This window comes from Vidua chalybeata, chromosome 9, assembly GCF_026979565.1.
Source record: "Vidua chalybeata isolate OUT-0048 chromosome 9, bVidCha1 merged haplotype, whole genome shotgun sequence".
Lineage (NCBI taxonomy): Eukaryota > Metazoa > Chordata > Aves > Passeriformes > Viduidae > Vidua > Vidua chalybeata.
Genome location: NC_071538.1, coordinates 21891368 through 21906519, shown reverse-complemented (window position 1 = coordinate 21906519; position 15152 = coordinate 21891368). Strand labels below are relative to the sequence as shown.

Sequence of the window (15152 nt, the reverse complement as noted above, 5' to 3'; positions counted from 1 at the left end):
ATGGAAATCAGTAGCATAAGCTGTAGGATCCAGTCTGACACTCTCCTGTAAGCTAAGTGGCGAGTGGCAGACTGAGCAGTTATCTCCTGTCTGCTCCTCTATAACTGCCCACATTAAGGGATCAAAAATTCATGGTCACAGAATATCAGTTCTTTCCCTTCTCTGCTTTCACAGATTCTCACAAGAGAAACAAAGCAGCCTTTCCATTCTACAAAGCACAAATGTCTCTCCTCAAACACAGTATCATTTTGAATTCACAGTTCAAGACACATTGTGACTTGCTTCAATTAGCAACAAGATCAGCAAGAATAATTGGAGGTCTAGAAACCACTTTCTAACATATTAAGACTGAAAGCATTGTTTTTATCAATCTAAAGAGCAAGCAGCTCAGTGGGAAGAAATAAAAGTCCTAATATCCACACAACATGTCTTAGACTTAAGACATAAAACCACTATTATGAAGTACCTTCTTGGACATTCAGATCAACAAAATTTAGAGTCTTCAGTGTACAAAATGTTACCAAATGAATATTTAAAAATAGTTTAAAAATATTAATTTAATCAAATAATTTTATGGATTAACAAAAATAATTTAATATATTTACCAAAATATAGTGGTCCCTCCCCAAATTGCAACTACACCAGTTTTCCAGCAGTTTTAAACAAGCAAGCTATAAAATATCCGAATATGTATTCTGATAGACAAATTTCCCTGTTAAACACATGAGAGAATGTTTAAAAATAACAAATGCATAGGTACCTTTCAATGACTGTTCCATTTTGAATCATCCAAATATCACAGTAAGTTCGGACTACCAGCATCACAGCAATAAGCAGCAAATAACCTGTCTAGTACAACCACAGAAATATAACAGTTAAATAATGGCTAAAATTCACCATTTTTTCAGTAACTCATCCAACTGTATCTAACAGAAAAGTACTACCCTGCTGCCCTAGCTAATGTAGTATTTACTTACTTTGCTGGAAACGCATTCGTGTCCAATACCTTAAATAAAGTACTGACTACATTTTTATGGTGAAAGTTTGCCTTTTAAAAAGCCGTATTTGGTTGATACATATACTGGACACACATCATAAGATGGAGGATTGCAGAAATAATGAAGTTACTGCTATTCTGAGACACCTTTCTGCCATAAGGTTTCAAGAGACCTCTGAACATCATCTACTTCAACAGGGCTGCTAGTAACCAGTCTCCAGTCAGACCAACAGTGCAGACAGTTTTCCATGCACTTCACTGTCCACTCATTCAGCCAATTCAGTTTGGCTGTCAGGGTATTAAGGGAGACCTGATATCAAAGTATTCAATGTCCTCTGTTCTTCATTTATCCACACAGTCAGTTCTCTCATCACTGAAAGCAATCAGGTTAATAAGGCATGATCTATCATTGGTAAATCCAGGCTGCTTGCAATCACTTTTTTGCCCCTTGTGTGGCCAGAGTTAGCTTACAGGAAGTTTTGGTCACAGTCTTGCCAGGAATATGGTGAGGCTGACCAGTAAACTTGTTTCCAAATATGGGAGAAAGGTTTGAGTTTTTATGGGGTTATCCTAACCTCTTCTAATGGCCCTGACCTTTTGAAGCTGATAAAGGCTAGCTCTGTGAGCACCCTCACCAGGCATTCCCATCTATGCTTCTACCTTCTATGCACCTCCTTTTTGTAGTTGAGCTACTGAAGGTCCCTGTTCTACACTCTGGACATCACAATTCACTGCTCTTGTGCCTTATGTATGTTTAACTTCTTACATTTCATTGCTTAAGTTCCGAGATCAACTAATGCTTTGGATCTTTTTTCTTTTGAAAGTGCTCTGGAAAGCCTGAGAAGGATGGAGGTACTGATTTCTACAGTGCATAGCTTTCCTGAAATGATGCTGAAGAGAATTTTTGACAAATTCATTTTCTAATACAGGTCGGCCTAGATGTAAGTTACTAAATCAAAATAATGAATAAATTGCATCCTATTTAAAGACAGGAAGCACACAGAAGTGTATTGCCTTGTAAAAGACAAACCCAGATGTCTTTTAAAAGTTATGTTACAATAGTAGTTATCAGCTGACAATAAATGGCTTATCTTGTAATTGAAAACAGAACCTTTAGTGATGTCACAACTGAGCAGAACGTAGACTTTTATATTATTACATTGCTATTTTAAAATACATAGCACAATTTAGTCCTATTTACGTAATGTATATATGCAGTTGTTTAAATTCTGATGTAATTTCAAAAGAGACTTGACTCCAGCCTAATTTCTTTATTTATTACTGCAGGCAATGCTTACCTCTTTGCAAAGTGTTCTAGGGACCATTATTTTCAGGATTCGACATATTCGTGCAATAAACACTCTGTCCACCATTGCTCGCTCCTTCTTTCCCTCTTTCTGCTGCACACAGAACAAAACAAAAAAGTGAGAATTTTTTGTATTATTGAACTGTTGCTCGGAGATCTTCCCTACCCAAGTCATTTACAGCTACCGTCCTTCTGCAGAATTTGCAGTATTTCCCACCAACTTAAGACTTGTTCAGACAAGTTAAATAGGGAATTGGGAGCTATCAAAACAAACTGCAATAGGAATAACTGCTATGGTATAAAATACTTCTTATTTCAATTGTGTGTTAAGGATGATAAACAAACAATGCAGACCAAAGCACTAAAGTACATCCAAGTGCAATTTGTAATGCAAACATCTCTTAACATTGCTCGTCTCTAAAACAAGTATTTTTAAAGATGCCTTCCATTATTAGTCCAGACAATCAACGGTTTAAAGTCTTTGACTCTACAGCCCAAACTTGCTTCAAGTAAACCAGAACTTTTTATTGCTTTACTTCTATAAAATGGTGCAACACACTCCTACATAGGTATATCTACCAGTCTTAAAAACCCTCCCATGCTGTACCCAAACATCTTTTATTTGAGTCAGTTTCATTTGTTCACTCCATATAACCCTATCTTCTGTCCTGACTAACCTGAATACTTTTTAAAAGCTAATGGTCCGGGTTTCTTTTCTTTTCTTTCACATAAGGACATGACAGAAGAATTCAGTCCTGAAAACAGACCAAAAGGGCACATGTGTACTTTGAACAAGTCCCAGCTAATCAACATAATCGTGCTACCTTTGCTAGCCAAGGCTCATGTGAACCATGCTATCAATACCTATATCAATATTACAAGGAAGACAGGAAACCTGAAAAAGATCCACTCTGAATGCTCTGTGAAGAAGCCTACACCTGTTTTTCATAGCATGAAGTCAACAATAGTCCCATCCTTTTCAAAAATCTATGTGAACACAAACTACAAATAAAAATTCTAGCCATACAGGATGCTATGCAGTAGATGATTACAATACTTTAATTAAAAATTATTTAATTAAAAATCCATAAATAATGGAATTATTTAACAAAAATCCAAGCAATCCAAACAACTAAGACTACTGCCCAGTCTTAATGAAGCATGATCCTACATACATTATTGCTTTCCTGTAATAGAAATTACTAACCAAATGTCTGATGGCTACATTTCCAAATGACTAAACATATGTGAGTTGAACCTGTTCTTCCCCTTTATTCAGCCCCTCCCCATTTCTATACTTCCGTGTGGCACTTATACTCATTCCAGTATCTTCTTGCCTAGATGTTTTTTTCCCCTTAGGTTGTTAGTACCATTCAGCATAACTGCATTCAAGATGGGTAGGAATTAAAAAAAAAAAAAGATAGTTAAGGTTTTTTACAAATAGGTATAGCTATCCAAAAGATAATTATTTATGGTAGATAATACAGTCAAGGTGTGTTAGAAGCTAACATAATGCTTGCAATACACCCTTCTACTTATCCAGTGCAAGCCCTTTTTTCTAAGTTTTCAGCAAAGATGAAAGTACATGGAATCTATTCATACCATTGTAACACCAGAATCACAGACTCTGCCTTTTGGACTGTCATATTTTATTTGTCTATGAAACAAAAATCTTAGCTTAAAGGGATTTAGTATATCCCTTTCAAATAAATGAATTAACAGACACACAAAAGATCAGGGAAATGACAAACCTCCTACCAGATGTTCGAAGTAGTTTCTAATTTAGAAACTGTCAGTCAACATCTCGTTCCATACATTTTTCTTAGACATAGAAAATAAACACAAGTTATACCAAATCTACACACAGCTGTTAGTTTCTATGTATACAGAATATCTTACAATACTAGTCCTTAGAAATTCATAGGGCAATAAGAGATAAAAAAGGACATTGTGCACATCAAGAATCCATCATTATGGAATCAAATTTCAGCCTCTTGTGATTAACCTGATTCTTCTATTTGTTTCACCAATGCACATCTGAAAGTATTATTCAAACCACATTTGCTCCACAGCCAAGATTAAACTACAGTATTGGCCTTAAAGTTTTAAAAATCAGATTTATTTAAAATTATTAAAGAATATTTGACATGAAGAAAGAATTACCTCATTATTCTGCAACGCTTGTTTTCCACTTCTTTTACTGCAGAGAAAAGAAAAAAAGTATTTATTTGTTATTAACACACTTTTCTTTGTCTTGAACTCTACACACAAAAGACAGAGAGGAAATCTTGGGATTATATTCCTACCTGTTTCTTTCAAAGCAATACAGCAAGGCTACCTCCTGTGTCAAACCTACATGCTGCTTTTATACAGCATATGGAATTCCAGTGAAACCCTACTCATTCCAGCAACCAGTTTCACGTAGGAAAACCAAGTCTCACCCTTTCATCTCCAAGTTCTGCTTTACCTTGGCTCTTTATCATGAACTCCAAGGGTTTTTCTGTTTCTCACACATACTTTACAAGCATGGCTACATGCTACATTTGCTGACCACAAATGAAAACTACAAGAATGCAGATCCAGCAATCCAAGCAATCCAACTTTGATGTTTCACACTATCTACATAAGCTAACCAGATTTGTTTTGCATTGTATTTGACTTCAAAATAACACATTTACTACACAGAGAAATTATTTGTTCATAAACATGTGCTACAGGGGAAAAAAAGCCAGCTCCTGTGAAATCAAGTTCCTGCAAAGATAGCCATTAAAAGGGGAGTTAGTTTTTAGTCTATTTTCCTTCCCGTGCATTTAATAGAACAGTTAGTAGAAAAATATTTATCAACTAGTGTTAAACAAACATTCAAAAGCACAGTGCTCTTCTTTTGCCTCTAGTTTTAAGAAAGAAAAGCTGACCAGCAAGGCAGTTATAGTTTGTCTTTCTTCCTTTTGGAACCCTCAAGCATCAGACAAGTACATGAAGCTGTTTGGAGAATTTATGTAGTTTAGAAGTAGCCACCAACCATATTAAATCACAACTTTGTTAACCATGATATTAGAACACTGAGAGCAAGCAGGCTGCCTTAAAACTACAACACTCATACACTTTCAAGGCAGAACCTAGGACACTACAAGAAAGCAGAAACTATGAAAGGCATTGCCCCTTCGGTCTACAACACCAAAACAGGAGCAGACTGCCACACAACCAGCTATCCCACAACTTCATCAACAGCACCACTTGTGTTTTAAAGCTCTGCCAAGAAAATATCTAGAATGAAACTGTGCCTATTTTAATTTATGAAGATTAGAAAGATCTATGAATGTCACTGACCAATATAAAGAAATAACTTAATTACTATGAAAGGAAGAGGCAAGGTAGCAGAGGAATATGAGAAAAGAAGGGAAGGAGGAGATCATGAAAGCATGAAGGGAGATCCACCAGTTCAGCAAGAACTTAATTAAAGGTAACAGAGATGGAAGTCTGAGAGAAGATAAAAATCTTGTAAGACTACTTGTGCAAAACAAAGAATGAATATGAAGGGCAGCAGGGGCCAGATTGGGGCAGAAATAATAAAAGTTCAGAAAAGATATAACATTTAATCAGGCTGTGATGGTAGTACATATGTGGAAATGGTAACAGGATGTAAAGTCTAAGAAACAATCTAGTTAGTGATGCAAGAGCAATGTATTTCTGGAACAAGAAATACATTCTCACTACATCTTGTAATTTTACAAAGTAGAAAAGGTTGACTTATATTTTAAAAACTTGAATATGGATCAGCCCAATCACATTTGGTTTAGCAGTAGGAGTAAAGTAGTATTCTTAAGCATGAAGAAGTAGTGATCAAACTATGTGGTTATTTCTCTAGATGATTCATGACTTGCCATAATGTAAGATGAAAGGATGCTGCTCTTCCATACATGCCGTAATAATTCCTCTAAGTTTCACTGCTTCAAGTTCTGCCCATGTTTGAAGTCACAACACTTATAATACACAACTATTTCAGCTTGAAAAGGATTAGAAGTGAATATATTAATAAAGTAATCTATAAGAAAGATAAGGCCCAGAATTATTCTGGCACTTAGCTGAATATCTTTGATGTATTTATTGATACATTTTTCCTACAGTAGCTGTTGAGAGAAATTGAGCAGCTGAAATTACTGACTGAGATGAAACTGATTATCCATTAAAGAGAAAGGAGGATTGTTTGGAAATCAAGATCTTACATTTAATAATGAACTCACATTTAATTAGCATTTATATTTATAAGGTTTCAGATAAAAATTAAGCATTTGTAAATTTAAAATCTAATGAAAAAAAGAGCTTTAACAGTGTTCTGTTCTCTTTTTCCTAAAAAACGTTGTGCAAGCTCAAAACAAGACTAATACTTCAAAAAGAAGGGAAACAATCTTACGTATGAAGTCTAGAAAAAAAATATTAAATGTGCCTACACAGCTCTCATTTTATTTGCAAATAAAGACTCTACCATAGTTCTGCCTAGAATAAAACCTTTCCAGCCCAATACCTATTGGCACTACTCCAGACTCCATTGTACTACTGTAGAACTTTTTTGTGAGAATGGTGGTTGCATTCTCAATGAATTTAAAGACTAAATAACATTCTCAATTAGTCAGCAAGAATACAGCAAGACTATCTGGTTGCAGCAGAGAGCTCTAACACTTGGAATAGATTCAAGCTCTCCATTATTCCAGACCTCTCATTTACATAATGCTGGAGCATCACAAGCCTCAGTGGTGGAGGAAGGTAAGTGCTACATGCTGGCCAATTTCTCCATTGCAAGTAACTCCCCTGGTACAGAGCCATTATTCCTTTGTGCCCTCACAGACAAGGGGGGATGACAATGAAAAGGTTTTTGAAAAGAGTTATCTAGAAAATGTATAGAAAAAAAAAAAAAAAAAAAGAAAAAATACGGTGGTAAACCATTTCTAATAGTGAATCCAAAACAGTGGAACTTGTCACCATATATTTTCAATATCTAACTGCACAAAGCCTCAACAAAGCAGTCTGAATTCAATGTGTAACATTTTTTTTAGACCATAAAGAGTCTACAGGTATAATGGAACACACATCACCTGAGGAAGTTTAAGGAAAAGCAGCATTTCAGATGTAGCCTGCTACCCACTGTTTAACTGCATAGGGCTTTTACAGCAAACACAGATATAAAAAGCAGAGAAAGGTGTCAGCAGTATGTGGGATGGCACAACTACACCAAACTTGTCATTCATACATGCATGGTAACTGAATAGCAACTCTCTGAAGAGAAGTAAATAAGCAAGTAATTACCCGGTAGGCATGAGGCAATAAACAAAACACCTTTCTCCTACACTGAGAAACATGATCAGCCCATACCAGCAAGATGCTTTAAAGAAACTAATAGAGTTTTGGGACTCTGTACAGGCATTTGTCAGCTGATCCAACTTCAAGGGCAGTATGGTAGCCCATTGGGGAGGGAGAAATCATGAAATTCCAGTCTCCAAATAAGTATTGGTCAGAGCACTGGCTCTTTTGACTCTGTTTACATACTAGTGAGGCTATTCTCTTTAAAGAAACATGCAATAATACTGGTTACTCAAATAGAATCATTCTCAACACTACTGAAGAAAGTGATTTGAGAAACTGTGTAAAGCCTTCAAGAGCCCTGAGTCTTCTTACTGAAAAGTCTCATGCATACTAGTTCTGTGGTATTTACTAGCAAACAGGGAAAAGTTAAAGGATTACTGTCTTTAGAAATACCTGTCTCCATCCAGAACAAAGTTCAGAGGAAGCAATCTACACTGAGCTTAGCACAACAGGGAATTGCAGATGAAGAGAGTGATAAGCAAGACTTGCTGTTTAATGACACATTATAAGGAAGTAAGGGCTGCAAAATGTTACACTGTCCTTAACTGAAAAAACCCTACAAATTTCAAGTCATGCTACCTTCCTTCTGTAGAGTTAGGATGACTTGCCTCCGCTCAACAGAGTGCAAAGAAAGAGTATCTGGTTTAGGATTAAGCGTAGCATTTCAAAGAGTTGTTACCTCTAGGCAACCTTTTTATCCTGCAGACCTTATATGCTGGAATGGCGCCTTGCAGTTTTCACAGTTTCCAAAAATCACAAAATAAACAATTTTGCAATAGTTCATATTTATTTGTGCCGTTTTCAGGTTAGTTTTGGAGTCAAGATACTACTGAGACATTGTAAAGACAGAAAAAAATTCAAATGACTAAAGATGCAATGCAACAGTGAAGAAATAACAGCTATAGTGAGAAAAGTCTGATGCAGCTAACTGGCAGGAAGAGTTTCATAGTGCATATCTCACTCAGAGGGGTAGAGAGCAACAGTACAGTTATTTCAGGTGAAGGGCAGCAACCTTACTCAGAAGCCTGGGCACAGTCCAAAAGCATGCCCATTTACACAGTACACTCTGAGCACACACAGAAACCAAGAACAGAACTTTCTTGGCTCTAGATTGGTGGCTAGTTGCAGCATAACCAAAAATAATGTGAGAGGAATGCATTCAGGCAAGCAAGAAGGGGACTCAGAAGGTCACAGAGAGCTATGTTACTGCGAACAGGAGCTCTGCATTGCTAAAGCTCAAGAGGTTTCTACAAACCTTTGAAAAGAAGGTAACAAAGTAGAATTGTTGGAGAGGAAATTCAAAATTTCAGTAGAAGAATGCATCTGAATAACATATCTTACATATAAGAAAAACCTCAGCACTATTAATTTTATCTTAAGCTGTGCTTTTATCTTAAGCCTGAGCTGTGGCTGCAGCTGACCTCCCTCATGGATAACAGTGTAAAAAGATTTCTAGCTGGTTTCCTAAAAATTTTTTAAAATAATTTTTTAAAAAGTTATACACTGTTACACACACACTAGATCTTGCCTTAGACAGCAAGCATTTTATGCAACTTAATTAAGTGAGAAACCACTAATTAGCTAGCCAGGCTCCAAACAAAGGCAGTCTAAATGCTAGGATTAGGGCTGAGTCATCTAGTTTCTCCTGTCTCCATACCCTCCAGCTGAATTCAGGTTTCCTGAGCCCCAGGCAGGTTTTTCTACAAGACTGCATTTTCAATGTATTTTCTAGTAATCGTATATTTAGTAATTGTATATTTGCATATTTTGCCTTTGTTTTTTTTTTTTTCTCAACACTAGTGCACTTACTGCAAGCAGTAGACTGGACAGTCACATTCATGTCCTGGATAAATTTACTTCAATGTAGTTAGCATAGAGTTGGTTTTATTATCTGCCACCTTTCCTCCAAGTAACACAAGTTCCCTTTAAGGCTTTTACATATACAAAAAGCAGTCTATTAATTTGCACCAATATAATTTCATCCTTCCTGTCAAACAGCCATGACTCAGCCAGAACAGGTCCATCCATTTGAAGTACACCAATAAAGCCCACCCAAGCACATTCAGAATCTAGAGAAATTATGCAAACTAACAATAGAGAAGAATATTCTAAATATACACAAATGGAATAAAAATGCACCATCTGTTTCAAGCTACAACTACCACTTGCTATATTTAAACTCCTATTTTATGTTTGAAAGCACCTCCAAACCTTTGGACATGTCTCTGTCACCTCTGATTGCAATACTATCACTGTCACTGCATGTTCACAGGCTGTGCAGCCAAGGACACAAGCAGTGACATCTACTGAGTGAGTGACATCTGCCACTCTGTCAGCAGACAATGGCTGAGGAGCACAGTGACAGGCAGGAGCATAGGTTATGTGTCACCCAAGATGAATTGTGCAAAAACCTATTTGATATACACTGTCTGCACCTCAACCTCCCTCCTCCCAGCAAGCCTTCCCCCTCACTTTAGGCTTGCCTAACCTCTAAGGCCCCACGCACACACTATTCTTGCTTTATTCATTTTTTCCCCACAGGTGGGACGCCATCACAGGGGTTTCAGAAGAAATTGTGTCCACATCTTAGCATCTTCTTGGATTCTAATGAATGCAGCTAGGTGATAGGAAAGGCCCTACAAGCAGATTCTAAGATATTTTGTCACCTTCCCATATACTACAAATGCCCTCCTATTACTCTAAACTGTTTATTCCCTTTCCCTAATCTTGCAGTTTCAAACTCTTTACCCTAACTACCTTCTATTACTTCTTTCAGTCCCTCCTTCCAGTAGAAACTTGTATGAGTTAAATACCTTCTACAAGTAAGCCAAGCTCATTCTCTGCTTGTGTAAGTACTTTATTTTAAACTACATGGATACCCAGAAAAAATTCTTACTAGAGGGGTAATGAAAAATATCCAGCTCCTTTATGTAACACCCCTTAAGGTTTTAATTCTGAAGCAATCAAATCTTAAGCAAATAATCTGTAGCTTCTTGTTTGAGGCAAGAATAGGGAAACAGAATAAAGAGACTTTTTTTTCTGCACTATAAACCCAGGATAATTTAGCTTCTCAAAGAACTTCTCATTACTCTTAATAAACACAAATACTACAATTGAAGTCATAATTGCACTTTGATACCACAACTTCCCCCTTCCAAGAGGACATAAAGCTTTTGTAAGGAAACAGACTTTTTGAGAGCAACTTTGAAAAAGAATGGATGTATTTTTCTCCATGTTTTACTCCAAGGAAGTAAGATGGAAAACTAACAAGTTACTATAAGCAAACTTCTACATCACTCTATTTCGGAAGATTTCAGAAAAGTGTAGCAATAAGGCATTGTAAATTGCAAGTGACACCACCTTTCAGTTCTGTAAAATCAATGAGCAATGTAATACCTCTTACAGAACAACATCTGTGACTAATCCAGGCAGTACTAATTAAGTGATCTTTGACCTAGTAAGGCAGGTTGGCATAACACATACAACTTAATCATTCATACATTACTATGTGTTGGCATAACACATACAACTCAATTATTCATACATTACTACTTTATATGTACTGAACTTTGCCCCTATTGTTTGACAGCAGAAAAGTAGGCAAAAGTCGCTACCTCTCCTTCCTGCTATCATGCCTATAACTGGTTATTCTATATAAAAACACATACAACATGACAAGTCTATCACATAACTTTCTTGTTACACATTCAAACACATCTGATTTGCTAAAAGATTATTTTCTTTTTCTCAGTTCGTATGTTATTTTACTTTCCAAGTTCAACCAGCAGCAGACATATTGCTGACATTCCAGCAAAACCTAAAAAAGCACACAAAATCAAACAGAAAATTGGCAATTACTCCAGAAATACACGAAATAATAGGAAAACATGAAATGTTATTCTGAACACAAAGTATGTATAAGTATGTATTCTGAAACTATGTGAGGAAGGAAGAAGTTTTGCAGGTAAAGTTTACAGTTGCACTAGAACACTTCAATGATTCACCTGAATGTTAAGCCCAGCATTTTGCTGGTTATATTCAGGTCTGCAACATTTACCTTTGCCCTTACAAAGCTCAAAACTAGAATTTCACCTTCCAGAATTCAAGAAGTTGAAATTCACCTCACATAAACATGGCACAACATTTTAAGACATTATACACCAAGGTTAACAGAGGAATTCACACTCACAAAACTAAATCACCTCACAGATTTTAGTCAGTTAACCTCAAGCAGCAGATATGCTACCAGTCCTCTTCCAGACTATCTAGACTGCCAAGTGCAATTCTTCGCCCTAGGAATAAGTACAAAAATTTAGGACAGCCATGCCTTCCCAACTTCTTCCTCTTCCCAGACAGTCAGAGATATACAACACAGATGTTAAAGGATACACTAGGCCCTGCAGATTTCAAAGGTTGTGCACTTGTTACTATATGGCAGCATCATACACCAGAACAAGAATGCTGAAAATGTAAAGATTTGGCACGATGACAATCCTTTTTAAAAGTATTCTATAACTTACATCAGCAACAAAGCGTGAAGAAATGAATGATACATGAACTAATGAGACTAAAGGAGGATGAGGCAATGGTAATAACCAGATGCTTTTGTCTAGGCTGGTGATATAGGCAATGTAGCTTACCTACTGCCTAGTCTTGATAGGTAGCATTCTGTAAGGCTCTTGGCAAGGTTTGCCTCACAGGGAAACATGGAGAAAAGAACGAAGACCAGTGGGCAAAAACCATCCTCAAAATAGCATTCAAGCAGCAGCACAGCTATTATTGAAACAACCGAATGTTGGATGTTAGAGTTTGGAATCCATGGCCACAATACAGTACCAGCAGCAAATAAGACCTAAGCTGTGGAGGGACTCAGAAGTGTAAAACAATACGTACACACCAGCGAAAAATCAAGTTTGCAAGCATGGCACTTACTTGAGCAACTGCATTTCTAATAAATTCAAGAATGCAAAATGACTAAAGACATTAGAGAAGTAAAGGACAAGGCATCAGAAAGACTGCAGTACAGAGGAAAAGGGACAGCAGGCTCTCACAAGCCCACACATCTGTTGAATTAGCTGGAATGTAATTCGTAAGTTATCTCCCCTTCGCAATTCCCACTGATCTTGTAATAATGTTTGGTCCACCTTATATATACGAATACCTCAGATTTTTAACACTATACCTAGCAAAATTGAAGCTCCACACAGGAAAGACACATTCCAAAAAGTCTTCAGCATTTAGGCTAACACTTTCTATACACTAACCCTCAAGTTAATGCATGCATTGCCATTGTCAAGTCCCGCAGATCAACATCGTAAGACATGAAAGCAAAACAGTTTAATGGGGACAACCCAGGACCCACATAATATCTATTTCAGGTATAGGGAGATTACTCTGGACAGGTTCTAGCCTGCTTCTATCAAATGAATGCTACTAACAGTGGGAAAATATTAAATGCACTTCAAAACTACACTGGACCTGCATCTATGTTTGAAGATGTGCTCCAATCTGAATGTAACCTGGTTTGTGTGCTCCAAGATCATCCCTCAATGAAGACAGAGCAAGGTAGGTGTGGACAACTGAGATTCACTTTAAAAGGATATCCTTAGTCTGACTTAACACATAACTGCCCCTGGAACATCTGCATGGCCCAGTATTTCTTACAAATACCACTATATTAGGCATGAAAACCTGAGCTCATCATTTTTGTGCCCTTCCATATAGCTTTTCTGCTTTTTTAAAGTGGTATTTCACTAACTTAGGCAGAGATAATTGAAAAAAACACCCCTTCCTATGAGTTTGATAGAAGAGTAACTCACAGCCATAGCTCAGGATCTTGTTTTAACTCTCATGCAAAAAACAATGTAAGGTAGCAAACTTATCACTGGCATATCAATGTCTGCCATGTTGGGTGACAATTACCTAACTTCATGAAACTCCTACAGATATTGTGCATGAGTGGACCTAGGTAAAATCAAACTGGATCATTGCTTAATCTCAGGTATGTTATTACTTAAGTCTGTTGAGTAAGTCCATTTCAGTATAATTTTGTAGTGCCTACAAGACACCTGTAGGCACTGTAATATCGCAACATACCAGGTCTTACAATCACAAATACAGTAAAACCGTGAAAGGGCTGAGTCTGCAATACATTCTTCACCTGCCACACTTCGCAATACCAGTGCTTTGTAAGGCATTAACGAATACACACCCTAGAACCATATACCTCTAAGGCAACCTCACAGAGAACATCCCCTTTGAAATCGTTGCCCGTGCATCTTATTGTCACACGGCAGCATCCAAACAACAGCTGAGTCCATTAATTGCCTATGCAGACACGGTCATCCCTAGAAGTCAAGTGTCAATACTCGTTCCTAGTCCGGCAAATAGAAAAAGCCAATATAATTTAGGTAACAAGGCGGCGGTGGTTGGATGCTCGCAAGAGGGGCACCGACCTCACGCCGGGGAAGGCGTGAGGAGAAGCAGGCTGACCCCTGTGCCCAGGAGCCCCTCCCGGGCAGAGGGCGGCGGTGGCAGCGCTCAGCGTGTGGCACAGGGACGCGGCTGGCCCTCCGCCGGGCCCAGGGCGGTGAGGGCGAGCACAGCTCCCGCTGCTTCGGCCTCCCGGCGCCGGCCCCGCGGCTCGCCCGGCCCCTCCCGCCCCGCGGCCCGGCCCGGCCCCGCGCTCACCCGTGCTGCGCGGCCGCCCGCCGCTTGCTGAGCAGGCAGAGCAGCGCGCAGGCGGCGGCGGCCCCGGCGATGGCGGAGTGCCGCGCGGTGAGGAACTTGCTGTAGGCGGCCATGGCGAGAGCAGCGCGGAGCCGCCGACCGAGCGCAGCCGAGCCGAGCAGCCGAGCGAGGGATGCCGGGAGGGGGCGGCGCCGCCCGGCCCCGCGCCGCCGGCAGGACGGGCCGCGCCGCGCCGGGAGCGGGTTGTGCAACGCCGGGACGGCAATTACCGCTCCCTGGCAGCCCCTGGCAGCGGGCGGACCGACGGGGAGGGGAGGAAGGGGCGTTTCTCCCGCGCCGGCAGGGCCGGGCCTGTCGCCGGCCGCCCTCGCCCGGAGGTCGGGCTGAGCGGCTGAGGCCGAGCCTCCCCCGCGGCCCGCGGGTTAATTTTCCCAGGCACCTCCTCCTGCCGGGCGGGCTCCGGTCATCCACTCGCCCGGGGCTCTTTGTGTAGGGGTACAGTGTGATTCCTGAGTGTGTGCTAGAAATGGCTTGTAAATGTGGTAACGACGAAATAAAAATAAAATTTAAAAAAAATTAAAGCGTTTTAAAAAGTCAGAGAAACTTTGATGTAGGTTTCGCCACATCCTGTCTTTTCTCTTTTTCTTTGTTAGTGCCATGCGGGGAGCTGCCAAGACTGGCTGTCAGGCAGAGGGTGGAATGAGTCGTCACCCGTGTAAGCACAGGAAAATAATCCCTATAAAGAGTACGGCCATGCCGGGTACAGCAGGAGATACCAGCTGGCTTTGTCCCACAAAA

At 39.2% G+C, this 15152-nt stretch overlaps 1 protein-coding gene across 2 annotated transcripts in view; it reads right to left on the bottom strand.

Annotated features, from left to right (window-relative positions):
* Positions 1 to 14892, bottom strand: part of ABCD3 (ATP binding cassette subfamily D member 3) — a 28609-nt gene extending 13717 nt beyond the window's left edge. The window contains exons 1-4 of one of the 2 annotated variants that reach the window (XM_053950870.1): positions 14355 to 14892; positions 4467 to 4503; positions 2296 to 2397; positions 761 to 849 (exon numbers count right to left, since the gene is read on the bottom strand). In XM_053950870.1, the coding sequence (XP_053806845.1) occupies positions 761 to 849; positions 2296 to 2397; positions 4467 to 4503; positions 14355 to 14467 (341 nt within the window). In that variant the 5' untranslated portion in view covers positions 14468 to 14892. The remainder of the gene's footprint in view (positions 1 to 760; positions 850 to 2295; positions 2398 to 4466; positions 4504 to 14354) is intronic. The other variant, XM_053950871.1, reaches the window with a different exon arrangement.
* Between the last annotated feature and the right edge of the window lie 260 nt (positions 14893 to 15152).